We start from the raw sequence: 26,637 nt of genomic DNA on the forward strand, positions 1-26,637 counted from the left end.
AAATGTACAGTGAAATGTGTTGTTTGCATTAACAACCAACACAACCCAAGCATATGCTGGGGGCAGCCTGTAAGTTTTGCCATGCATTCCGGCCCTATGCTCACCATGTTCAGCTGAAGAACACAAGAAAAAACAACATTAGCAATAAAACAATGGCAGCAAAACAAGCCCCTTTACTTCCCCTCATCCTCCCAAAAGCATACACACTCAAACAGGGCTCTAAACTTTAGTCCTTGGTGCAGGCTCACAGACTTGTATACATCAGGCCTCCAACTTCTGGACACACAGACCCATGGTCTTTGAGATGGTGATGATTAATAGGAATCTTGGCTTGCTGGTGGGAGAATGGACAGCACACAGAAATGTTTGAACTGCTTTAAGGAATATACATGCGTTCTTATAGGGATGGGGAAAAAAACGAGATTATGATTTGGAAAAATGGTGAACTGGAGGATGATAAAAGGTCTATAATGGCATCACCAAGATGTGGAACGTGGTCAGTTATTCACTATGTCAAGAAGGTCTTTGGATAATGCTGAGTTAAATTAATCCAGAAGGTCTTACAGGAGGTGTGATGATACTGGGTTTGCTGACCATGAAGTTCTGAACTCAAACTAACATCTTAAGTCCTATTCTATATAGATCTCTCCCGGTACCCTGACTAAAGAGAGATTATACTGTAGCCACCTACTTTTCAGAGGCTAGATCAATTCCCTGTTTGTCCTCCATGGTGAGTTTAGTTGCCAATACCCACTATTTGAGGGTAGATACTCCTGCCCCTATCAAGGAAGAGATGCTTCCTGCTAGCAAAGTAATTTAAACACAGTTAACTTATTTTTTAATGGCACACGTTTAAATTTAGATAAAGTTCTTAAAACACATTTAATGTGCACAAGGCATTTGTATCTCATAAAAGGTTTTCAAATTACAAGCAATTTCTAAAACACAAAGAATTTCCAAAGCACAAGTACAATTCCTATAAGCTAAAAGACATTCCAGTGAGTCACCCAACACAGAAATCAGAGGCTGAGGAATGGATTCTAGTCACCAAAGTTTCTGTCATTCTTCTTGTGGTTCCTTGACCATTCCTAACAAGCCTGACTACTGATTACCATTTACACTTTTTTTTACTACTTGGTGACTTGACACACATGTAATATTTTTCAGATACTTTTGCTGAGAAATTCACACAAAGTGTCTATAAGTTTCAGATCCCAGGCACCTAAAGTTAATGCTGTGAGGGCTGACTCTCTGAGTACCCAGTCTCCCAACTATTGGTAGATAGGCTATTTGATGTACTAAGTGAAAGTATCAGTCTAGTCTGCAAGCTTCCTTGAACTAAATAACTTAGCCAATTAATTGGTTTAATGCAAGCCCAATTAACTCAACCATTTTGACTTATACTGCCTCTCTATACTGTGTTCACCAGATTGATTCCTGGGATAGCAGGACTTTCATATGAAGAAAGACTGGATTGACTAGGCTTATACTCACTGGAATTTAGAAGATTGAGGGGGTATCTTATTGAAACATATAAAATTCTAAAGGGATTGGACAGGCTAGATGCAGGAAGATTGTTTCCGATGTTGGGGAAGTCCAGAATGAGGGGTCACAGTTTAAGGATAATGGGGAAGCCGTTTAGGACTGAGATGAGGAAAAACTTCTTCACACAGGGAGTGGTGAATCTGTGGAATTCTCTGCCACAGGAAACAGTTGAGGCCGGTTCATTGGCTATATTTAAGAGGAAGTTAGATATGGCCCTTGTGGCTAAAGGGATCAGGGGGTATGGAGAGAAAGCAGGTACAGGGTTCTGAGTTGGATGATCAGCCATGATCATACTGAATGGCAGTGCAGGCTCAAAGGGCTGAATGGCCTACTCCTGCACCTATTTTCTATGTTTCTATGTTTCTCTTGAGCAATTAGCCTCATACTGTGGGCCAGCAGTCTGCACTCTCTATAGATAGTGCTGTTTGTTTGCAAAACTGTCATTTTTAACTTCAGACTGATTATTGCTTGCAATTTACATTCAGAACTTAAGGCAGGTTCGTGTTTATGACAAGAAGCTGAGCAAAGAATAGTGATTGGGAGTTTAACTTACTCAAAACAAAACTCTTTAACCTCTGGAAGAGTCAACTGCTATGATAGGAAGCTGAGCTTTCCAAAATGCAACCCCCCACCCCCCAGGTCCTGGACAGTGAATATATCACAGAGGAATCTGACAGTTGGCTTCAGTACCAAGTTACCATGATGGGAGGGAAGTAGGCACTCTTTGCCTTTTTGTCATGTTCTTTTGGAAAATTTGGGGTTGAGTAAGAATAAAGATCAGTTAAGTTGAAGTGGTGGAATTAGTCTTAATGATGGGCTGTATGCACTGACTGCAAATATTTTAACTATTCCATAGTTTCACCTGATTGTTGTTCATTTGTTAAACAACTTGGCTAATTATCATTTTAAGCAGTGTGTTGTCAATTACCATTATTTGTTTAGCCATGTTATTATTGCATAAATTAACCGTGGCTATTAGTGTAGAAGTAATCATAAGCATATCACAGGAACAATTACCTGGTGTTGTAAAACACTAGTTTACCGGTGTACAACAGGCCTTGTTGATCACTCATGATTGAGAGGCTTTTGAATTACAGCTACGAAGGTGTTATAGGCACATACTCATATGGTCATACATCATGTAGCAGCCTCTACAGCCACAGTAATGATTTTGTTTTCCAGCCCAACTAAAAAAGAATTCAGAAGAATGAGAGGGGAACCTCACTGAAACCTATCAATCATTGAAAGGCCTAGATAGAGTGGATGTTTCCTATTCTGGTGGAGTCTTGGACCAGAGAGCTCAGCATCAGAATAGGACGTCCTTTAACAACAGAGATGAGGAGGAATTTCTTCAGCCAGAGGTGCTGAATCTGCAGAATTCATTGCCACAGACAGCTGTGGAGCCCAAGTCATTGGTTTGGGGATACTGATAGGTTCTTGATTAGTAATGGTAACAAAGGTCATGGGGAGAAGGCAGAAGAATGGGATTGAGAGGGAAAATAAATCAGCCATGATGAAATGGTGGTGCAGACTTGATGGGCCACATGGCCTAATTCTGCTCCTGGTCTTATGGTTTTATGGCCTAAATAGATTCAGGCAAAAGGAAACAATGGCTCTTTTAGGAGCTGAAGCAGTTCCATTCAGCCAGACTTGTCAAATTCCATACACCTGAGCATCAGGAAGTTCTCAGTTTCTATTCTACTGAGCCCTGTGATCTGGTTTTCAAAGGCAACGGCATGCTGGAATGTCTGAATGAGGGATAAAATTAGTCTCTTAGAGAATCAGAGTGGACAGCTATGTGTGGAGCCAAAAGAGATAGGGGAAATTTTGAACAATTTCTTTTCTTTGGTATTCACTAAGATGAAGGATATTGAATTGTGTAAGTTAAGGGAAACAAGTAGGGAAGTTATGGAAACTATGACGATTAAAGAGGAAGAAGTATATTTTTATATTTTAAGGAATATTAAAGTGGATAAATCTCCGGGTTCTGACAGTATATTCCCTAGGACCTTGAGGGAGGTTAGTGTAGAAATAGCAGGGGCTCTGACAAAAATATTTCAAATGTCATTAGAAACGGGGATGGTGCCGAAGGATTGGCGTATTGCTCATGTGATTCCATTGTTTAAAAAGGGTTCTAAGAGTAAACCTAGCAATTATAGGCCTGTCAGTTTGACATCAGTGGTGGGTAAATTAATGGAAAGTATTCTTAGAGATGGTATATATAATTATCTGGATAGACAGGGTCTGATTAGGAACTGTCAACATGGATTTGTGCATGGAAGGTCATGTTTGACAAATCTTATTGAATTTTTTGAAGAGGTTACGAGGAAAGTTGACGAGGGTAAAGCAGTGGATGTTGTCTATATGGACTTCAGTAAGGCCTTTGACAAGGTTCCGCACGGAAGGTTAGTTAGGAAGGTTCAATCATTAGGTATTAATATTGAAGTAGTAAAATGGATTTAACAATGGCTGGATGGGAGATGCCAGAGAGTAGTGGTGGATAACTGTTTGTCAGGTTGGAGGCCAGTGACTAGTGGTGCTTCCGTGTTGTAATTGTTATATGGTTCTAACTGGGGTTGTTATTTTGTATGTGGATTATTAGCTGTTGGATAAGGGGTGGAATCAGGTATGACAGTAGCAACTGCTGCTATGGCAGAGTTGTAGGTTGATGGTTAAAGGAAGACCTCTTTAGGTTGGTGAGCTTCTACAGTGTATATGTTAGTAAAGAAGAGGAAAGAAACTTTAGTTGTCTTCCCTCTGTGAAACCAATGACACAGACTAGTATAAAGATGGAAGATGCTGGAACAACTCAGCAGGTCAGGCAGCATCTGTGTTTAATGTCTCAGGCTAAAGGCCCTTCAGAAATGTTAAGAGTGGCTGGATCTAGACCAGAAAAAGCTGAAAGAGAGCTTCAAAATAACAAACATTTTGGTTGATGTAGAGAGGCTGTTACCATTTGCAAGGGTATTTCAAATCTAGGGGCCGTAAATGTCATCTAGTTACTAATAAATATGGAATTCAAGACCATTCAATTTACACAACAAATGGTTAAAACATGGATTCTCCAGCAGAAGTAATTGTCACAAATAGGAGGAGGAAAGGAACTGAATTAAAAGTTGTACCACTGGAGGGGTGGGAGACAATGCATATAGATCACAAACTTCAGAATGGGCCTGTTATGTTAAGGAGGCTGTTACTGTGCCATTAATTTGATGTAAAACTTACTATTTTTAATGTAATCAAATCAGTTTATAAGAACAAAATTGGAAAATATTGAGCCAAAGGAGATGGTAAGAGAGGGATAAAATCATTAGTTAGCAATAGGTTTTAGGAGGGTCCATTAGTAAGATGATAATGTGCAGAGGTACAAGAAGGCAATTCCAGTCTAAGTGGTTAATGATGTGGATGTTCATAGTGTATAGTGGCACGCAAATTGTCATCTGGGGAAACGTTGAGCTCTGGGGAGGTTACATGGCTAGTGTTATAAAAACATAGAAGGATTTAAACACAGTAATCTGTTTTCAATTGGAAATATTGGTTGATCTTGAGACAAAGTAGGTCAATAATGATCAGTATAGTCAGCACTGGCAGCGGAACATGTAATAGTGTTCCAGAAAATGGAGAAGAAGAGCCTCAGCAAGAGTATTGAAATAGCCTAGTGGTGTTAAAGTAAGCTCGAGAGTTACAGCAGTAAGTGGGTAGTGGTGGATGACGATGTGCTTGTTGAAGTATGATGGGGTCAGTAATTCATTGATAGGTATGATAGTAAGGTTGCAAACTATCTGCTGTAACCAAAAAATGCTGAGAACAAAGGGGGTGGAATCTGTGAGGAGAGAACAAGAGTTGTAACAGGGAGCAGATGTGATATTTTGGTTCTCTTCATGTTTAAGTGGAGAAAGCTAGAATTCACCAACAGGTACAAGGGTGAAAAGGTAGAATAATACGTACATAATTAATAAAGGCATGGGAAGGGAAGTGGGGTAATATAACCATATATGTAGCCTTGTGGATGAAGAAGAAAGATCCAAGGGTAAAGTACAGGAGGATTTCAAACTCATCAAACCAGACACTGGAAGAGAGGAGCTGAAGAAAAATAGTGCACTTAGATTCAGAAAACGACATGTGTGTTATAGTTATGGTTATAACAGATGGCACTGGACATTTTGAATAGGGTTTTATCTATGTGATCTTTTGGAGATTGTTAGGATTCATTCATAGTTCAAAGGCGAACAGTCCGCCTGACAAGGTGGAAATGAGCTGAAGATCCATATGGAGTCCCTGCCTTGTGTGGCTCAGTAGTTCTACAGGAAATAGATTTACAACAAAAGTCACAGAGGGGAATCTGACATTGATATTTAATTGGATGCATAATAATAATTTATTTAGACAAATGCTCCTTAACATTCACAATAATTGAACAGTTTGAAGCAGCTCCATATTAAGCAGCAGAATATTACATTTAAATTATTTGGACAGTGGAGATTAATGAGGCATTAAAATGACTGACTCTGTTAGTTGAACAATTAATATTTTATATTTGTTTATGTGACAGCTCAGGGCGTAAATCTGCTGCATTATTTTATTCCATTTTTTTTCTTGCTGTTTGCAAAGCTACAATATAGCATCCTGGGGTCCTTGAAAGCTGTGCTCTTTTTTCATTTGCCACCTCGTACTTTGGAGTATTGGCACTCCATTCCATCGTGGTAGCTTCAGAGTCAAATGTAATCCCATTCTCAACTTTCTAGCATTATGATCAGAAACAGGAATGGTACTGATATTCCAACCCACTCCTCCTTTGAACAGGGATACTGTGATATCCATAATGCCAAAGGAACTGAGATCAAAAAATCAAACAAGGACCGGAATCAGAGCCTTTCATGGTCTCTGTAGTTAAGTGCCAAATTGCATTGTCCGTCATTCACTTAGATGACATGAAGCCTTATGAAGAAATCGATAGCACCATTATTGGTAGCATCATTCAATAGTCAGCACTTTGATCTACAGTAATATATCATTATGATCCAAATTCTAACATAAAGCCTAACACGTACAAGAAGAGAATAAATAGATCAGGAATGGGCTAAACAGCCTCATAAGCCTGGTCTGTCACCCAGCAAAATTGTGGCTCAAACTCAGATGTATTGGAATGAGCAGATATGGTTAGATGACGTTACTTGACCATCTGAGTAGAGTTCAGCAGTGATTTTTATGGCTGCCTATAGCCTGACCAGATAATGTGGTTTTACCACTACCGGATTCATGTTTGTGCCTTTGGGCAGAGTTCATCTTCAGGAGCTGTCTGCAGTGGTACTTCAGAATAACTTCTACATTTAAATCACTGAAAACATAAAAGAGTACAAAGCTCCCTGACAACATAAGGGTCAATCTTATACTTGAAAACATTCTTTTATTACCATAGCCAGGACTAGATGAAGAATCAACCATTACGTATTTAATATTTAAATAATATTTGAGTAAGTGTGTGTGTGTGTGTGTGTGTGTGTGTGTGTGTGTGTGTGTGTGTGTGTGTGTGTGTGTGTGTGTGTGTGTGTGTGTGTGTGTGTGTGTGTGTGTGTGTGTGTGTGTGTGTGTGTGTGTGTGTGTGTATATATATATATATATAGGTTCATTAAGCATTCTTGTTTGTTTAAGTAATTAATTATGGGTTATGTGTAAAAATATGTTACTTGCATAAGCCATCACACTACTACATGATACGTGCACGCCTTGCTTAAAGTAAACTCGAAGTTAGACCTGCATTTTAGACTCCTGTGTTTTCCCTTGAATTAGTTCAATGTTTTGAAGTTACAAAACATAACATCAACCTCATCTGAAACTCTTCTATAATTATTCTTTGATTGACTTGCTGTTGCTCATGATCCTTCTCATTCTTTATTTTGATAACTTTCCTCTCTCCCTTTCTACTGACTTTCCTGCCTTGCCACACCCTATCTAAGCTATCCCCCTCTCCTGGTTTTCTCTTTCACTTGCACACCCCTCTCTCACTCTTAACCCTCTTACTTATGCCCCTTTTCATATTTACGACTCTTTTCCTCGCTCACCATCAGAACAAGGATCATTCCTCCACATTCCTTTAGCCCAGTGCATGAATCTCCTTTGCCGAAGGTCTCAGTGAAGGTTGGCGATCAATCTTCTCAATGTAGCAGAACACACTGCGGAAGCTACGAGGTGAAATCCAGAGCATTAGTGGCAGAAATCTAAATCAAAATTCGAAATTGAATTGGTACCACTGGTGGTTGACACAGAGATTTCCAAAATGGTTAGCAAGAGGAATGCAATTTCACTAAGATCCATTAATCAGGAGAGATGAGACACTAACAAACATAGTTTACTCAGGGTGCCGTTGGATAGCTTGTCCAGTGAGAGAACTCTGTGACATTTTATTTAAAAGCCGATCGTGGTTTTCCTTATTTTTATCACATTACGGTAAATTGGTGCTGTTATTTCATAAAATCTCCAAACTAGCCTGCTTTAAATGACAGCTAAGTGAATAAAGTTCATCTCTAAGACATCTGAAACCTCACTCAGAGAAGGAGATGGAGAGGTTGTGTATCTGCACCAGACTTTGAGGCGAGTGGTCCCGGGTTCGAATCTGGCAGGCTCCTTGTACACTTTCCATCTGTGCTGGGCTGAACATCAAGCTAGCAACCTGGCTTCGTAAAATGCAGTCAAAAATACTAAAGAAACTAAAAAATACTGAAGAAATACTAAACAAGGTTGCTGCACGATGTGGCACAAGGCACAGAAAGGAACAACTGCAGATGAATGTAGCCAAGGACTATTGATAAAGATGTTTCCTTCTTCTTTTTCCCTCTACTTCTGTCTCTTGCTCATTCTCCCCCTTTATTGTTCAAGCCTTTTCTCTCTTGTGTTCATTCCCTCACTGTCTATCTACCATTCATGCTCTCTCTCTATTATTCATGCCCATTCTCTCTCATGATCCAACCACCACCCTTATTCCACTGAGATGTAACACTGAGCGTCATAGGGAGTCATTCCTGCCTGTGGCCATCAAACTTTACAACTCCTCCCTCGGAGTGTCAGACACCCTGAGCCAATAGGCTGGTCCTGGACTTATTTCCAGTTGGCATAATTTACTTATTATTATTTAATTATTTATGATTTTATATTGCTATATTTCTACACTATTCTTGGTTGGTGCGACTGTAACAAAACCCAATTTCCCTCGGGATCAATAAAGTATGCCTGTCTGTCTGTCTGTCTCTCTCTCTGTCATCCATGTTCTTTCTTTCTCTATTGCCCATGTTGTTTCTGTAGTGGTACTGCCCCATCTCTATCACTTGCCTCATTACTTTGCTTGTTCTCATTCATGCTGCTCTCCCCTGTAGGTCACAAGCCTGCAAACTCTCAGCTCCATTGTGAAGTGCCTCAGTAGTTAATTTGTAATGGCTTGTCAGAAGATGAATGAACTGTTGCATTTTTACCCACTCATCATACCTGGCGGTGTCAGCACAAATAAGCCCTGGTGATGAAGGTACACACACACACACACACACACACACACACACACACACACACACACACACACACACACACACACACACACACACACACACACACACACACACACACACACACACACACACACACACACACACTCCCCCCCATCTAAAATCAACATTTAAGCCCGACTTTAGAGCAGAGCAATTATATCCCAAGCATTTTTAAAGGCATTTGGCTGGGCAAATAGCCTGTCCCTTTTTAATAAATTAATCCCACTTTAATCATATCCCTTAATCCTTTCTCCCGCCAGAAAAAAATATCTATTTGCATCCCTAACCTATTTATCCTGTCAGCTTCAATCTCCACCCCCCTTCCTAGCCCTAGCAATTTATTCCCCAGCCTTCTAGTTAAAATGTCCTTTCAGTTTCCCATCCCATGTCTATTGATGTTACTAGACCCTAGTGTTCCTCTGTACAAAGCCACTACTGTAGTGAAAATATCTGAGTGAATTTTGTGAGGTTCTCAGCAAGTCAGGCAGCATCTGTGGTGGGAAATGAACAATTGATGGGTTGGGCCCTGTTCTGGTTTACTTTACCAAAATACAATTCCTCGCACTTATCTGAATTAAATTCCATCTGCCACTCCTCAATCATGTTGTAATCTTAGATAACCTTCTTCACTGTCCGCTGTACCAATTTTAGTGTCAGCCACAAATTACTAACTATGTTACCTACATTCTCGTGCAGATTGCTAATACCAGTGATGAACAACAGTTTTCCCAGCACCGACCCCTGCAGTACACCGTTGGTCACAGGCCTGCAAATCTGAGAAACAGTCCACTACCACCACTCTCTGACTCTTACTGCTTAATCACCTTCTCCTCATCAAAAGCTATTTTCTTGACTCTGATTTCTCTCATGAGCTTAGTCCATGGTTCCCAACCTTTTTGATGCAATGGGCCCCTCGCATTAACCGAGGGCTCCCTGGACCACAGGTTGGGAACCCTAGGCTTTGTGTAATTTAGACAGTGTGAGCATCTCAGCTTCCACCAGTTGCACAGAGCTCATCTCCTCCCCAGCCCTTCCCTGCTATTGCTTATCCATGCCTTTGACATCTGGCTTAAATCCCTCTATCTGCCCGCCATCCTTAAGTCTGTGCAGCATTTGACCACCTTGAACCTATCCTTCGCCACGCCCAGCAAAGGTTCAGTACTTCCCTTTTCGCCCAACCGTTCTGATGAAGGGTCTCGGCCCGAAACATCGACTGCACTCTTTTCCATGGCTGTGGGCTGGCCTGCTGAGCTACTCCAGCATTTTGTGTGTGTTGCATCAAATTTAAAATGATCATTCATCTTCAAATCAGCCCATGGATCCATCCCTGCAATCTTGCAGAGTATTTTATTCCCCGCTTCTTATGGAGCTCCTATTTACTCTCACATCCTACCTTAAATGTCTCTACTCTTCCCTAAACCACTCACTCTGCTGTCCCTTCTCCATCCATCTTTAGAAAACCTCCCTCTGTAAAAAGCACACTTAGTCAAATATTCTAAACCTAATTGCTTGAATCTATTTTTCTTCCATCTCCTCCCACATTGCACCTTTGAGCATTTTCTACATACAGGGCTCAAGCCAAAGGTGTTGTTATATAAACACAAACTGGTGCTGTTATTTTCTCTCAGTAAGGGCTATAATCTCTTTCCCATGATTAGGTGAAGAGGGCTATTCATTGTCATTTCAAATGGAGTTTAATTGTCACCCTAAATAGCAGCACTGTGACTTCTAACATTTCAAAAGAGATGGCAGATCCCTGGAGCAGAAAAATTATTAAAGGAGATTAAAACAGGGAATTTTATCAAGAAATATTGGAAGTCACTGTTGTGGAGACATTCAACATAATTATAGCCTGCCCTCAGTGGATGGAGGGAGTATGAGGTGGAAGAACTAAAGATCTGTCACAATATAAGCATCCTGAATGGGGGTGTAGCTAATTGGAGAAACTATTACAGGAAACAATTTGCGGTAATGGCAACCTATATGGAGGGGGGTGTAGGTGCTGCAGTTCAAAATGGATCTGCAATGTTGTTGTGATACTGTGAATTATAGATTTTTTTATATCACGCTCCCAGCAAAATCTTATATGATATAATGTGAATCTCACAATGAACAGTAAAAGTGGAGTGGCTATGATGAACTCCACACCCAACTTCACCTGATTAGCCAAGCTTCAGACTAACATCACACCTGTAAGGTAGCACTTCTGTCAGTATTCCTCCAGCTTGATACTACAATTAATTTTCATTCTAGATTTTATAATGGAAGTGGGAACAGGGGGTAAACTATATGGAGAGTTGATCAATTGTGGCATCATAGCTGATCCTCCAACTCATGTCTGTTTCCCTGTCCCGTTCTACAACTAATTGAAGCAACATCATTTATAAACTTAATGAAGAGATGCAAAACCAGGTGGCCAGATTTGCTGATAATATTAAAATACATGGCAGAGTTAACGTTGTAGATGGAAGCATTCATTTACCAAGAAATCTTCACAGACTATATTTGATTATTTATTGAGATGCAATGTGGAACATGCCCTTCCGTTCCTTCAATCCATGCCGCCCAGCAGCCCCCCGATTTAATCTAAGCCTAATCATGGGACGATTTACAATGACCAATTAACCTACTGATCGGTGTGTTTGGACTGTGGGAGGAAACCAGAGCACCGGGAGGAAACACACACAGTCATGGAGAGAATGTGCAAACTCCTTACAGTCAGCGGCGGATATTGAACCAGTATCGTCTTTACTCTGAAAGCTAACCACTACATTATCGTGCCACCCACAAGTGAAACAACCACAGCAGACAGAATTCAATGTAGGCAGACTTTGGACCTGACTTGTTTAGCATAGCAGTTCTCCTCAGCTGTTCATCGTTCCGCTGAGTTAGGAATTAGGGAAAGATGTCTCAGCCATCCTTCACTTCAACCATAACGTATTGTTAAAGTCTGTATCTAAATAAAGCACTTTAGCAGGAAAGCAGAATTCACCACCTTGGACATGTTCTCTTTTCACTGCTGCCATCAGGAAGAATATTCAGAAGCCTCAGGACTCATACCACTAGGTTTAGCAACAGTTATTGCTTCTCAGCCGTCAGGCTCTTGACTCAAAGGGGATAACTTCACTCAACTTCACTTGCCCCATCATTGAAATGTTCTCACATCCAGTGGACTCACTTTCAATGGCTCTTCATTTCATGGTCTCAATATTTATTGCTTACTTGTTTATTATTATTATTATTGATTTCTTTTTGTATTTGTACAGTTCCTCCAGCATTTTACAGGCTGGTTACACACCCAGGTTGTTGTGGTCTTTCATTGATTCTGCTATGTTATTATTCTGTGGATTTATTGAGTATGCCTGCAAGAAAATGAATCTCATAGTTGCATATCGTGACATATATGTGCTTTGATGATAAATTTACTTTGAACCTTGACTTTGAATTTACCAGCACGATAGTTCCTACAGCCTATGTCTTAAGTCTCCTGAACTGACAGCTTCTTTGCCTTAGGGACAACTTTATCTTGCTCGGATGTAGTTTACAACCCAATCGTATTTTTCTCTCAGTCACATTCGGTAGAGAAAGTACAAGTGAGAGAGTTTGAGGAGTCTGATCTGCCCTATTCAGTCATAAAGTTGGCCTACTATACCCATGTGAAACTCCCTGTCCCTTTTCTGCTCACCATCTAGTCAGTCATCGTCGTGGCTATCCCTCGAGGTCGAGGATGATAGTCTTCATTCTGTTGATCTATTTATGGGCTCTCAAGTGGCTTATGAGTCCAATCTTGGCTTTGAAAGTTCTTCCGCATTCACTGTGGATTGTCACCTTGTCGTGGTGGAGAAGCTTGTGTGATCCTGAGATCCCGAGAGCGATGCTGTCTGGAGCTATGTGTCATGGCAGTAAGGTCGAGGGTGAGGTCCCTGACAAAGAACAATCCAACCAAGACCCCAATGGTGGAACAGTTGGATGAAGTTACTTCGAACTCAACGGCTGTGAAAGCGGATGAAGGCTGCAACAAATCCTTCAGCTCCAGTCATCGTGGTTTCTATGCCATTGGAATCATTTGGTTGACTTGTGAAGTATCGTGTGCTTCTTGGAGTCCAACATCAAGTACACGTTAAAAAAATACACACACAAGCATCTTCGCTCTGTTGGCCACATCTTCAAGTCTTTCGGCGATTGGGGGAGGGCGACGGGAGCAGGCCGTGATGGCTGGAAGCTCCTGGTCAAGAACCGGCACGAAAGCGGTGAATACTTGATTCATTCACTCAACTTTTGGACAGAAGCAGTATTCATGTCTGAGCAGTCCTGTTTAGGATCCACTCTGCTCACCCTGAACTGGGAGGGGGCTAGAAAAGGTGCATTTAAAATAGTCTGCTTCACCCCATCCTGTCTGGAAAGCCGTGACCAGAGGCATCACCATCATGCCACGTCCAGAGGCATCACCATCATGCGGTCGAAGAACATCGAGAAGTGAAACTGTGAAATTTGGAACCTGGAATATACGAACTCTGATGGATAACCCAAACTCAGACCGACCAGAGAGGGGAACTGCCTTCGTTGCCCAAGAACTACAAAAATTCAACTTTGACATTGTTGCTCTGAGTGAGACCCGCGGAGCTGGAGAAGGGCAACTAAAGGAAGAGCAAGGTCAATACACCTTTTACTGGAAAGGACTTGATCCTGAACAACCGAGGATCCATGGAGCAGGTTTTGCCATCCGAAACAGCCTACTTCAGAAGCTGACAGAGCAACCACTGGGAATCAACGAACATCTCATGACTCTGCGAATCCAGCTCGTCAAGAACCAACACGCCACCATCATCAGCGCCTATGCTCCAACTCTGGACGCTGAAGATGAAGTAAAGATGAACTTCTACGCCCAACTTGACGATGTCCTTTCCTCTGTTCCCAACAACGACAATATCATTCACTTGGGAGAATTCAATGCCAGAGTCGGGAAAGATCATAGGCTCTGGAATGGAATAATAAGCAAGGAAGGAGTTGGCAAGGTCAACGCCAATGGAACACTCCTCCTCACCAAATGTGCTGAACACAACCTGGTGATTACAAACACATCTAGTCAGTACTGATATTGCTGTTACAGAGAAAAGTGATAAAAGGAGAGTGAGGATTGGACATGGCATCCAATGCTCCAGCTTCCTTCTGTTCAGGAGACACAAGAGACTGCAGATGCTGGAATCTGGAGCAAAATGCCAGAAGAAATCGGTAGATTAGGCAGCATCTGTGGAGGGAAGCGGATTAAGATCAGATGATCCAAAATGCTGACTGTCCATTTCCCTCCACAGATGCTACCAGTTTTAAATTCTTGATACCTGCATCAATTTGCCAATTTGTGAGAGACCATAAGTTGCACAATTCTATTCTCTTACAATGGTTTTAAACTTCACACCCTATGAAAGTGTGAATTTCATACTATACATAATACCCCAGTGGTTCCCAGCACAATCCCTCAAGGAAAGCATTAGGAACAATGACCAAAGGGTTAAGAGGCTTCAATAGCACTGAAATAACTTGTACACAAAGTTTACTAAAATAAAATTTTATTTTAGTACTGTGGGGGTGGCACTGTAGCATAGTGGTTAGCACAATGCTTTACAGCACAGGTGACCCCCGTTCAATTCCTGCAGCTGCCTGTAAGGATTTTGTACATTCTCCCCATGACCGTGTGGGTTTCCTCCAGGTGTTCCATTTTCCCCTCACAGCTCAGGTTGGTGGGTTAATTGGTCATGGTAAATCGTCCTGTGATTAGGCTTGGATGAAATCAGGGGATTGCTGAGCGGCAAGGCTCGAAGGGCAGGAAGGGCCTATCCTGCGCTGTATCTCAGTAAGTAAATCAATCAATAAATGAACATCCTTGACGTGCTCGCTGCCCGATCCCTGTTAGCAATCCCTGGAAAACCTGAGGACATCACCCAGCTCATTAACAGGAACTGGTGCGACACTTCTTTGAGATAGCCTACATTTCTTATTACAATTCATAACTTAAGTCAGAATAACTAAGGCCAAAATTAACAAAAGCATCTTTGTTGGTCCACAGATCAAGAGGGTCTTAAATTACAGTCAATTTGAACAACTTCTAGTCAGATTAGAGAAAATTGCATGGGGGCAATTAAGGGTGTTATTCAAAATTTTCTTGGCAACTACAGAGCACCAAACTGCGTGCAGTTGGTTGACAACATGCTTCAAGCATACAAAACCATGAAATGCAACATGTCACTGAAGATCCATCTTCTGCATTGCCATTTAGTTCTTCCTTGCAAATCTTGGCACTGGCAGTGATGAGCATGGTGAATGGTTTCACCAGGACATTGTGGTCATGGAGATACAGTAATCAGGGCAACTGGAATCCATCAATGTTGGCCGTAAGGAGAAGTCTCAGACACTGAAAAGCATGAACAATGCACTTTTCGCTTGGTTGAACTATTGCAAAGCGTCAACTCCATTATGCAATTAAACATTATATTCAACAAATGTTAATTTCTTGCTTCTCTAAATTTTTATGCGATACAAGTAGTCTGAAATTATATTTGCATTCAGCTTCAGTGGTCTATCATAAACAAAAAAAAAATTCTGAGGAAACAATCCTTGTGAAAAAATGTGTTGTCCAGTGTTATTACAACATGTACAAAAATATAGTGAAAGGCATTTCTGTTTTGCAGTTCATCTAAACAGATCAAGCCACTGATAATTCTACTGAAATATTAAAAAGAAAATAGAAAGCAGAATATAGCATATCATTTCAGGCAAAATGCTGTGAAAGGAGCTAAATAAGGTCCAAGGACCACAACTAAGTAGACTGGAGATCAAGAGATTCAACAGTTTATCTTCTAACATATGAGACGTCTGATTGGGACAGGATAGCTATATGCTCACAAACTTTTGTATCTTGGGTTAGAGGAGGAGAGAGAATGACCGGAGTGGAAGAGGTCCTTGATTATACTAGCATGATCCCATGCCATTGGTCCAAAGTGAAATCAGTCCGGTCTCCCCTTCAACTAATACACCCTTCTCTCTCTAACTGATACCCTCTTTGTGCTCTCCTCCTCTTCAATGAATACCTCCCTTTGTTCTTTCTTTCACTCCGACTTTCAGTGTCTCAGTAATTTCTGGAAATTATTTGATAGTGAATCCTTTGGCAACGAAGACGCTCAGTAGAATTAGAATTTCTCAATGGAAAGCACTTTCTTCCTGCCTTCACATTCCAAATGTAATGGCAGAGTTGCTTAGAAACAGAGATCCTCTCATGTGTCAACTCTAATATTCCGACTATTCTTTTGCTTTGCCATTTTCACTGGGGAATGTAAAAATGCCTTAGGTGCCGTGTGATGCTGATAAAAAAGACTTTCTAATTTTCACTCACTCATTGTTAACTCTGATATATTATTCCTTGATACCAGGTGACGGATGGAGGAACTATCAAACAGAAAATATTCACATATGATGCCCTGTTCTCTACAAATTACACTCACATTGATGAATACCAGAAGAGGGAAGACTTGGTCTACCAGTCCACCGTGCGGTAAGTCAGTTTCACCTGTTCTCAATAATGATGGCACTGCCTGATTTACACAGAGCAAATCACTGCTGATAGAATAGGTGAGAAACTATCATGTTATTTTCAGGTAAAGGCACCTGTCACCATGTGATCATTGATGTTTTGGAGGGCCATTTACCTCTGCCATTCAACAAATAAAATAGGCTTTCAGATCTCTCTGATATAATTGGTTCCTCATTCCACCTCCAAACCTAGGGGGACATTGCTCGATTTGTGTGAAAGTTCTTTCTCCTCTTTTTCATAAGGAAGCAGATAGCAGCTGCTGTTATAAAGTGATGCTATGTCAATGTCCATGGAGCCTCACAGAGAACACTTGTAACATCTAGGATTCACATAAGAAGAATTCATTTGGTGGGCATGTACGATCCAGTATTTGCTGGTCTTTATTTCAACAAAGGTTGATTATTCAAGTGAGGAATTAATGCTTCAGCTGATGAGTCTTCAACTGGAAGACTACTTTCATCATTAGAACCCAAAGAAACATTTGTTAACCATGTGAAACAGAATCACCAGAATGACACCACTGGATACATAATGAGAACAGGTCTGTTTTTCCAAGAGTTTCAAAGTTAAGAAGCAATTTAGTTGGGGTGTTTAAAATGATAAAGGCATTTGCAAAAAAAAATTACAGAGAAATGTTTGTTAGGGAAATCCAGAACACTGTTCAGGAAATCCACAACAAAAGGGAATAGATTTTAAAACAGAATTAGGTCGTTTTCAATGTAAAGCATATATTTTTGTTGGATAAAGATATTTGAAAGGCAGAATAAGCACAATGGGCCGAATGGCTTCTCACTATGACTTGATTTAAGCTTATCTCCTTTGGGTATAAAGCCAGGGTTGCAATTGGCAGCATGTTATTGTAATCAGGAGCTCTCTCAGCACAGGGAACACATTGCACAGAACCTTATCCTGTCACACTGTGGTCAGCTTGTGGCCGGCTTCACCTCTCCATATAGATGTTCACTGGGAATTGTGGCTTTCAGCTCAGTCAGTGAGTAATGCTGTTTTATACTGTGGTTCCATTCTCTGTGAGATTCCCTTTAAAATGATTGCTGGGTAGGTTATGGGAACGGGGCTTCTTGACACAGATAAGGCGGGGAAAGGAAAGGAAGTACAAGACATGAATTAAATATAGAGTTCTTTCTTTGTGCCAGTTTCCCATCCCCAATTCCAAAGTTGCTCACTAAACCAAGCCTTTCATACTCTCCCATCTTGGGTGGGTGAAGAGCCCGTTCTGGGCTCAAATCATAGCAGGCCAGGACCAAATTAGCATATTCATAAATATGCCTCCCTGCCAACCATGTGACTGGAACTTTGGAACAAGTCTTGTAGATGCCGAGTTGCTCTTTTGAATTGCCCGTTTTGATCCAACACGATGCATACCTAATTGCATTTCAGCATAGCTGCCGCAGGAAGAAACAACCCACACCACATCAGACGTGAGTGACTGGCCTGGCTATCTGTTGACACCACCCCCTCACCACCACTGCTCTTTGCCTCCAAACTTTGTGAAAGATGGAGAGAATCCAAAACAATCCCCGTCATTATTGATTAAACACTTCTCGCCTCACAGCTTGACAAATTTGATTGTAAGAATTATTTGATATTGGAGTGGTGATGAACTGATTAAATTTTCAGCAAAATCCAATTTTTACTTCGCAGAAAGATGTCTGAAATACTTTTGCTGGCACTTGATCTCCTCTGTGTGATGGATTTTGATAATTTTCCAAAGTGCGCTGTTGAGTTTCATCCTCGCCTGATTATGTTATCTTTCTACAGTAATTTCTGACAGTCCGGACAAAAATATGCACGACGAAGTCCCGATTATGTTAGGGGTCAACAGTGATCAACCGAGAAATGATCAGTTCATCAGAATCTCTTTAAGCAAAGCTACTTTTGAAATCTAATTAGGATATTAACTCAAGAAGTCAAATTTCAACACTAATTAACTCTTGACATTCCTAATAAGATGGAGCTTGTACTGGAATTGCCAACTTCTCTATAGTAGCTGTTAATTGCCATAGGTAATCTTTCTTATTACCAATCTCTTATTTTTTTTCCATGCTCTCGTGTTATTTCTCTGTATTTTTTCTCTTGCTTCAAAAATATCAGCCCCCACAAACTTCATCATTACAAAGAATTTCTGTGTAGAAATACTCTATGCCATATTGTTATATCTTCTTATGAAACCCCTTTTTACTGGGCGTCTCCAGAGATGTGGCTCGTTAGTCCCTCACTAACCACCACCAAAGTCAGCAGAGAGAAGACCAACTTTCTCAGACTCCATCCGTTTAGGGTTGATGGGACTTGGGTCCCACTAAAACTGGGAAGCTGGGATGTCTCACCCACCCAAATCCTGATCTGTGTGAATACTGTCTAACTACTGCCCCCCATGCAATTACCCATCAGCAAGAAATAACAGATCATTATAGACATGCATTAGTCTCGAGAGACCATGGATCTGTGCCTGGAGTTTCCAGGGCGCAGGCCTAGGCAGGGTTGTATGGGAGACCAGCAGTTGCCCACGTTGCAAGTCTCCCCTCTCCACGCCACCGACATTGTCCAAGGGATGGGCAAGGGCCAATACCGCTTGGCACCGATGTCGTCGCAGAGCAATATGTGGTTAAGTGCCTTGCTCAAGGACACAGCACGCTGCCTTAGCTGAGGCTCGAATTAGTGACCTTCAGATCACTAGAACAATGCCTTAACCGCTTGGCCATGCGCCAACTAACAGATCACACACTGCATACAATTATAAAGAAAGTATATTTATGAATGTTAACTTAACCAAACTGTTATTAAAGAAGAAAGGGACAAAAGGAAAAACAATAAGGCCCAAAATAATTAAAGCAGTCGTATGTGCACAAGTTGGAGCTCAAATCTTCCAAAAGCTGATGTGTCCAGTGTACTCACAGCACCAACTCCTATTCACCAATCACTGGTACAACTTCTCCTCTTGGACTCCACTGACTTGCGCATTGTCCTCGGATCAAATCCCTCAGCCAGTTCTCTCGAACTTCTCTCTTCATCTCCTGCTGAGAAGGCCTCCACCCAGTGTTCTCTAGAACCTTCTCCCAATTTCACCATCCTGATTAGATGACACGGCATTCCTAAGCATGAGCGTCACAACCCCTTATCTTTAAAGGTAACCTAAACATGACCAGCAGAACACACTGCTTCCACAGAAAGCCATTTAATGAAATACCCTACAACATTAGCAGTAAAATCTTAAACAGGGGGTTGCACTCTACCTCAGCAAAAATAGTCATGTCCTCAAGACTTTAAAATTTACCAACCCAGCATTAATAACCCAGTTTTCAAAGGGATTTTGTGTCATGACCTCCAATCTATTTGTGACATATCTCACTAGGGGGATAGGTACAACACTCTGTTTTCCCAGTGCATTAGAGGCTAGCCTATCTGGGGGTTTCATGACTCTTTGAGACCTCCTTATCCCATATTCCACTTCTTAAGTCTTAGACACTCTTTGAAATCCTTTCTGTCTACTTGGAGAGGCCTTCCCCTGTCTATTACTCATGCCTTCCTGTCTCTCCACAGATTGTCTTTCTGTTCTCCCACTTCAACACAGAGTCCTCCTACTAGCTGTAGGATCCATCTCAGGCTCTGGGTCAACACGTGCCTTCTGACCTAGAGGTAAAAGGTGGTTCCAACTGAGAACTTTGCCAGGCTCATACCTGTCTTCTGGTTTCCACCTCTTCCAGGGTGGATCTGAACACTATGAGATCATCCAGGTACATCATTACCTCAAGCAAGTTCATGTCCCCAACAGTCTTCTCCATGAAACGCTGGAAAGTAGTTGGTGCTCCTGGGGCATTCTTTCAAATTGAAAGAATCTAAGGGGACATATGGATGCTGTCTTTTCTTAGTCAGCTTCACTTAGGAGGATCTGATAATACCCACTCCTTAGGTCCAGCACACTGATACATTTCACTCCACTCAAGCAGGTCAGTGCATTCTCGATCCACAGAACAGTATACTGGTCAGGGACTGTATTTTGGTTCTGTGTTTGATGGTCAACATTCATTTGTACCTTCCCATTCTTCTTCATCACTGCCACTGTGGGTGACACATAGCGACTCTGTGACTCAATGATAATCCCAGCTTCCTTCAGTTTCAGCCAAACATCTTCCACCTCTGCTGGTGCTAGTCGCTGAGATCTTTCTCCGAAATCATCATTTATCAAATGGAGACAGAATTGTCATGCCTTCCATAGGTGAATGGTTCACTGATCCTTATTGAAGATGTTCACACTTGAAGAACAATTATAGGATGGAAGAAAACTTATGGCACAGAAAGAGGCCATTCAGCTCAAAGTGTCTGTGTCCATTAATAATCCTTCTACTGATTCAATCTTTCGTCTCTGTGCTAAGCACAGTAAGTTTTATATTCGCGACTCACATAAATTTAAATGATTTAATTAAGGCTAAGGGAAAGTTTTCAGAGACATAAGAGATTGCAGATGCCGCAAATGGAGCAACACACAAAGTGCCGGAAGTGCTCAGTGGGTCAGACAGCATCTGCGGAGGGAAATGGTCAGCCGAGCTTTCAAGGTCAAGACCTTCCAGCAGTCCAGATGAAAGGTCTCAACCGGAAATGTCTACTGCCCATTTCCCTCTATAGATGTTGCCTGACTGGTTGAGTTCCACCCGCACTTTGTATGTTGCCTTAGTGTTCCAGATTCTGGTTGTGCCTTTGAACTGTTGCCCTGCCTTTGAAAGTGGGAGTCCAACCTCTTTCCAAGAAAAAGGAGTATAATATGTTAATATGGTGCCAGCGAACAACTTTGGGCAACATCTTCCAGATTTCCTTGTTGCCGTATACGCAATTTGTTTTCTGTCCGCCGGGGTGTTGATGTTTCTTGTTGCCATTTGCGCAATTTATTGGGGTTTTTTTGTGCATGGTGGGGGGTGGGTTGATGTTTTTCGTTTCATGGCTGTTATTATCAAAGGATACTGCACGCATACATTGATAATAAATGAACTTTGAAATTTGAAAGCCAAGACCTGTAAAATGCTCTCCATTCAGTTTCCTTTCTTGTTCCAAAGGTGTCTTTTACACCAAATGGCCCAGATTTTGCTTGGCACTGTGAATATTAGTCATGCACATATTCGGTTCATATCTGGATGGCTGATTCTTCTTGGAAGGTGCGTGCCGAGCTTTGCATTGTAACTGCTGGGCCATGCTTGGGCCAAAAGCCCAACTTACACAATAGCCAGAAAATCCTTCAACAGACAGCAAAGTTACACCCCCAGCTGTGCCATCTGTCAAGGCAACCATGTTCCTTCAAAATCATTTAAAACAAACTGTAAGTTATCAAAATGTTTAAAATATTAAATTGCTTAATAACGCTTGAAAAAATGTTTAAATTAAAAATGTGATTGCGAAGATAAAAGATTTAAAAAACAATTTAATCTTCACAGCTGTAAAAACTCATTCAAGTGCAGGCACACACAAATCCTACACCAGATCTAAACACATGCAGGATTCATAAGCAGATTCCTCACTATTAGTGTAGGATATTTCTGTAATTCTGCTACTAGATTTGATTTGCTGGCAAAATCATGTCATGTAGGATGCCTGTGTTCAGATATGCATGGACAGAAGTCCTACTTACCAGCTTGTTCTTAAACTAAAGCCTTTTACTACAGTACTTATGATTTCAAGATTTTCCAATACTGAAATAGTATTCCTATTATTCCTTTATCTGAGGAGGCTCATTACTCACTTCTCCTATACCCTGGTTTGGTGTACAAAAAAGAACTGTTTTTCAATTGTATCATCTCCGTGTCATTTGTGGTTCAATATTTTTCCTGATATTTTATTACTTCATTGATACAATTTTACTGTTTATTCACTTGCTCTACCCCAAAGAGTTCAGTGCCATATTTTCACATGAAAATAGAAGGAACCCATTTTGTCTATCAAGTCTGTGCCAGCTCACAGAGTAATCCCATTATCCTGCCCCTCCACTCCCCATCTACCCCCCTGCACCAACCTTGCAGCTAATTTTCCATGTATTCTATTATCTCCCCATTACCATCAATTTTTCCACCACCTGCACAAAGGGCAATTTACAGTGGCCAGTTAACTTACAAACAGAGCCTCCATGAGATGAGGAGGCAACTGGAGCATCGGGGAGAATCTCATACAATCTCCGGGAAAACATGCAAACTCCCCTCAGACATCCCCTGGTGTCAGGACTGAACCTAAGTCACTGGACCAATTCTACGAGCTGCACCAATGTACTCCTTCAAATCATTTCTTAGCAGCGCTGAAAAATTGGGATCTATCCCAGTTATTTCCGTTGTTTCTACCAAAGTTCAAAGACCACTAGCTGGTAAATGGGACTTTCATATCTGAACATCAGCATTGTACGTTAGATGACAGTTTCCCATCAGCAAATCAGCATCAAGACAAACAGTGGACTGTGAACTTACTGGAATTCTCTGCATTTAGATTTTTGTTTCAGGTGCTGTTCTGCCTCTTGAGTTTTAAGCACTTCACTCTTTCCTCTCAATATAACTTAAAAATACTGCAGGCAATGTTATACTTCTCTGCGAAAAAATTTCCACATAATAATTGGACCAGAGTGCTCTTTCTGTGTGGAGAAAGTGGTTTAAAGAGGATTAGAGGGGAAAGTATTTTTTTACCAACAGTGGCTGATATCTTTAACTTCTGCCAGGGTGGTGGTGGAATCAGATGCTATAACTGCATTGCAATACATAATGATAAAAACTGTGAGTATATATAAAAGTTAACTTAACTAAGTAGCGGAAAAAATAACTAAGTAGTGTTCATGGGTTCAATGTCCATTCAGAAATCGTAGAGCAGAGGAGAAGAAGCTGTTCCTGAATTGTTGATTGTGTGTCTTCAGGCTCCTGTACCTCCTCCTTGATGGTAGCAATGAGAAGAGGGCACGTCCTTGGTGATGGGGGTCCTTAATGATGGATGCCGCCTTTTTGAGGCATCGCTCCTTGAATATGTTCTGAATACTGAGGAGGCTAGTGCCCATGATGGAGCTGACTGTGTTCACAACTTTCTGCAGCTTATTTCGATCCTGTGCAGTGCCACCATCGCCCCACCCTCCTCCCTCCATACCAGACGGTGATTTAGTCAGTTAGAATATTCTCTACAGTACATTTGTAGAAATTGGCGAGTGTCATTGGTGACAAACCAAATCTCTTCAAACTCCTAATGAAATATAGCCACTGCCATGCCTTCATGATAGCTGAATCGATATATTGGAACCAGGATAGATCCTCAAAGAGGTTGACTTCCAGGAACTTGATATAGCTCACTCATTCCCCTTCTGATCCCTCGATGAGGATTGATGTGTGTGTTCCTTCGTCTTACCTTTTCGGAAGTCCACAAGAGAGATACTCAAATAGACAAGGCATGCTGAATTCCCAAGTTTGGGGAAGACTTTGCTTGCTTCTGAAAGAATAATGGACAGAGTTTGGTGAAGTCTCAAATGCAGGAGGGAACAGTGCACTATGAAATGTGGCAGCAACCAGCAGCAGCCTGGAACGATCCTGAGGCTAGGAAACTGAATTAACTGTAAGTGTAAGCTCAGGGGGCAAAGAGGTTTTGACACACATGTGACTGTATTTAAAGTCTTGGAGGACACAGTGTTGTGTATTTATTACTTCAGTACTATTTGAGCAATACCGTAAATATATTGCTTGATTAAGCATACTTTCTTTGTTTACATAATTTATTACGTGTTACATGTAAAAGGACGTGTATGCCGTATGTCGTATGGGTGCACCTCACTAAAGAAAAGAAACTAAGTACACACATTGAACTGGCTCACGTGTTTTTCCTTCGATCAGTTTTTGGAGTTACAGAACTTAACAGCAAATATCAGTAAGGACAAAGAATACAGTTTGAGTGTCATAGGGTCAATAAATGTGCAGTCCTTTATACATTTATCTCACCATATCCATACCAACATTTTAGCATCTAATCTATTTTCCCTGCATGGAAATCCTTCTATGCCTTGCCTATTCAGAGGGCTCTGTAAATGTCTGTTAAATGCTGTAATTGTATCTAATTCTGCCACCTCCTCTGGCAATGAGTTCAGGATCTCAGCCACTCACGGTAAAAGAAATTCCCCTCCAGTCCCCCAAACACATTTTCCCTTTACCATAATCCTAAACCCTCTTGTTTTCGATACCCATACCATGGGTGAAAGGCTATTTACAATATCTATATCTCTTACAATTTTATATATCTCTTTCAGGTCACCCCTCAGCTTCCTCCTCTCCAGGGAAAACAAGCCCAGGCTTTCCACACAACTGAAGTAACTTCCTGGTGAACCTTCTCTGCACTCTCTCTACACAATCACACCCTTCCTATAGTGTGGTGACCAGATCTGCACAGGTTTAGTTCAATTAACACTTTGTAACCTTGAACGGTCTCACATAAAATTTTATTTTCTATTCCCCCCCCCCCCCTCACCCCGCTATGAAGACAAACATATCATTGCCTTCTTCACCTTCTTATCAATCTCTGTTGCTACTTTCAGGTTGCTGTTGACTTGAATTCCAAGGTGCCTCTGTTTATCGACTTTCCTTGGGGCCCTACCAATAACTGTATATGCTATGCCGCTATTTGACATCCAAAAGTACAACATCTCACAGTTGATAGCATTAAGTTCCCTTGCCAACACTCTGCCTAATGTTCCATCTGATCTATATCCTGCTTTAGAATAGATGACCTTCCTCCCTATCCACGACACAAGAGCATTTCTGGAATTACTACAATAGTAATGTGGTTCTTCTGTAAATAGACAAGAACTCCCATCTTTTACCCTTGAAGTTGGAGATTTCAGAACTGATGAATTTTGCATATTGCAGTTCATTTAATGTCACTTTGAGGAGCTTTTGGAGGGGGAGTGAAAATACTATCAAAAGCAGAGAGGGAGGTTTCCCAATAGTTGTGAAGGGGCACAAATATCTGTTAAAATTCCACTGACCCAGTTTAGCTCAATTTTCACCAGCGGAGCACAGTCTGCTAGAATCATTTTTGGGGATGGCGCATTGATGCAAGCAGAATGGCTTTCTCATAGCTCCTGTGAGATGCTTTCAGTTCTGGCCTCCTGTGCTATCTGAGTGGAGCTTCATGCTCTCCCCGTGAAAACCCTGGTTTTCTCCAGATGTTCTGACTTCCTCTCCCAACCCAACAGTGTGAGGGTTGCTGGTTTTACCAGGCTACTGTAAATAGCCTGTAGTGTTTAGATCAACAGTAGAATATGGGGTTGCGGAGGGGAAGAGGGGAGTTAATGGGAATATGACGAGAACAAAATAGGTTAAGGTGGGATTAGTGTAATTAGATGGTCCGTGTGGGACAAAGGGCTGTCTTCCGTGCTGTATGATTCCAACAAGTTTCTTAGCCCATTGCTTTCTTGTTGTGCAACTTTATGTGTCCTTTCACCCCGGTCCTCTGCAGGTAATGGTAGATATTGCAACCATCTGAGCCTCAATGCCTTTATACTGGAATGACTCAGCAGCCCTAAGTAATTGAGCTCAGATACATGCTAAAACAGGGAGCTGCTTATTTTCTATTCATGTAGATTGTGAGATTGCCAAGGAGTAAAATTAATTGCAGGATATGGTTCTGTGATCTCTAAATTACATTTTTCTCTTGGGTTAGAAATCCTCTATTGTACTCAGGCGGTCACAATACCTCAGACAACCTGCAACACAGCACAGATAACAAGAGATATGAGAAAATGAAGAGCTAATTGAGTCGCAGAATCATAGAAGAAATCCCCCATCCAGTGCATGGCATTAGGTATAACATCAGTGGGCTGTGCCACGTCCCTTGGGCATAATTCCAATCAACTGAGCTCCTTCCAGTTCATTTCATTTGCTAGAAAATGGTTCAATGCCAGATTCGGTGGCATACACCAGTGTAACCCAATTGTAGCTCACATCGCTCAACTGAGTG

General features: G+C 41.3%; 1 protein-coding gene across 2 annotated transcripts in view; it reads left to right on the forward strand.

The window, feature by feature from the left end:
• Positions 1–26,637, forward strand: part of igsf21a (immunoglobin superfamily, member 21a) — a 420,709-nt gene that overhangs the window by 109,260 nt on the left and 284,812 nt on the right. For both annotated transcript variants that reach the window (XM_073031771.1, XM_073031770.1), the window contains exon 3: positions 16,505–16,626. In XM_073031771.1, coding sequence (XP_072887872.1) covers positions 16,505–16,626 — 122 coding nt within the window. The remainder of the gene's footprint in view (positions 1–16,504; positions 16,627–26,637) is intronic.

Source organism: Hemitrygon akajei, chromosome 29, assembly GCF_048418815.1.
Source record: "Hemitrygon akajei chromosome 29, sHemAka1.3, whole genome shotgun sequence".
Classification (NCBI taxonomy): domain Eukaryota; kingdom Metazoa; phylum Chordata; class Chondrichthyes; order Myliobatiformes; family Dasyatidae; genus Hemitrygon; species Hemitrygon akajei.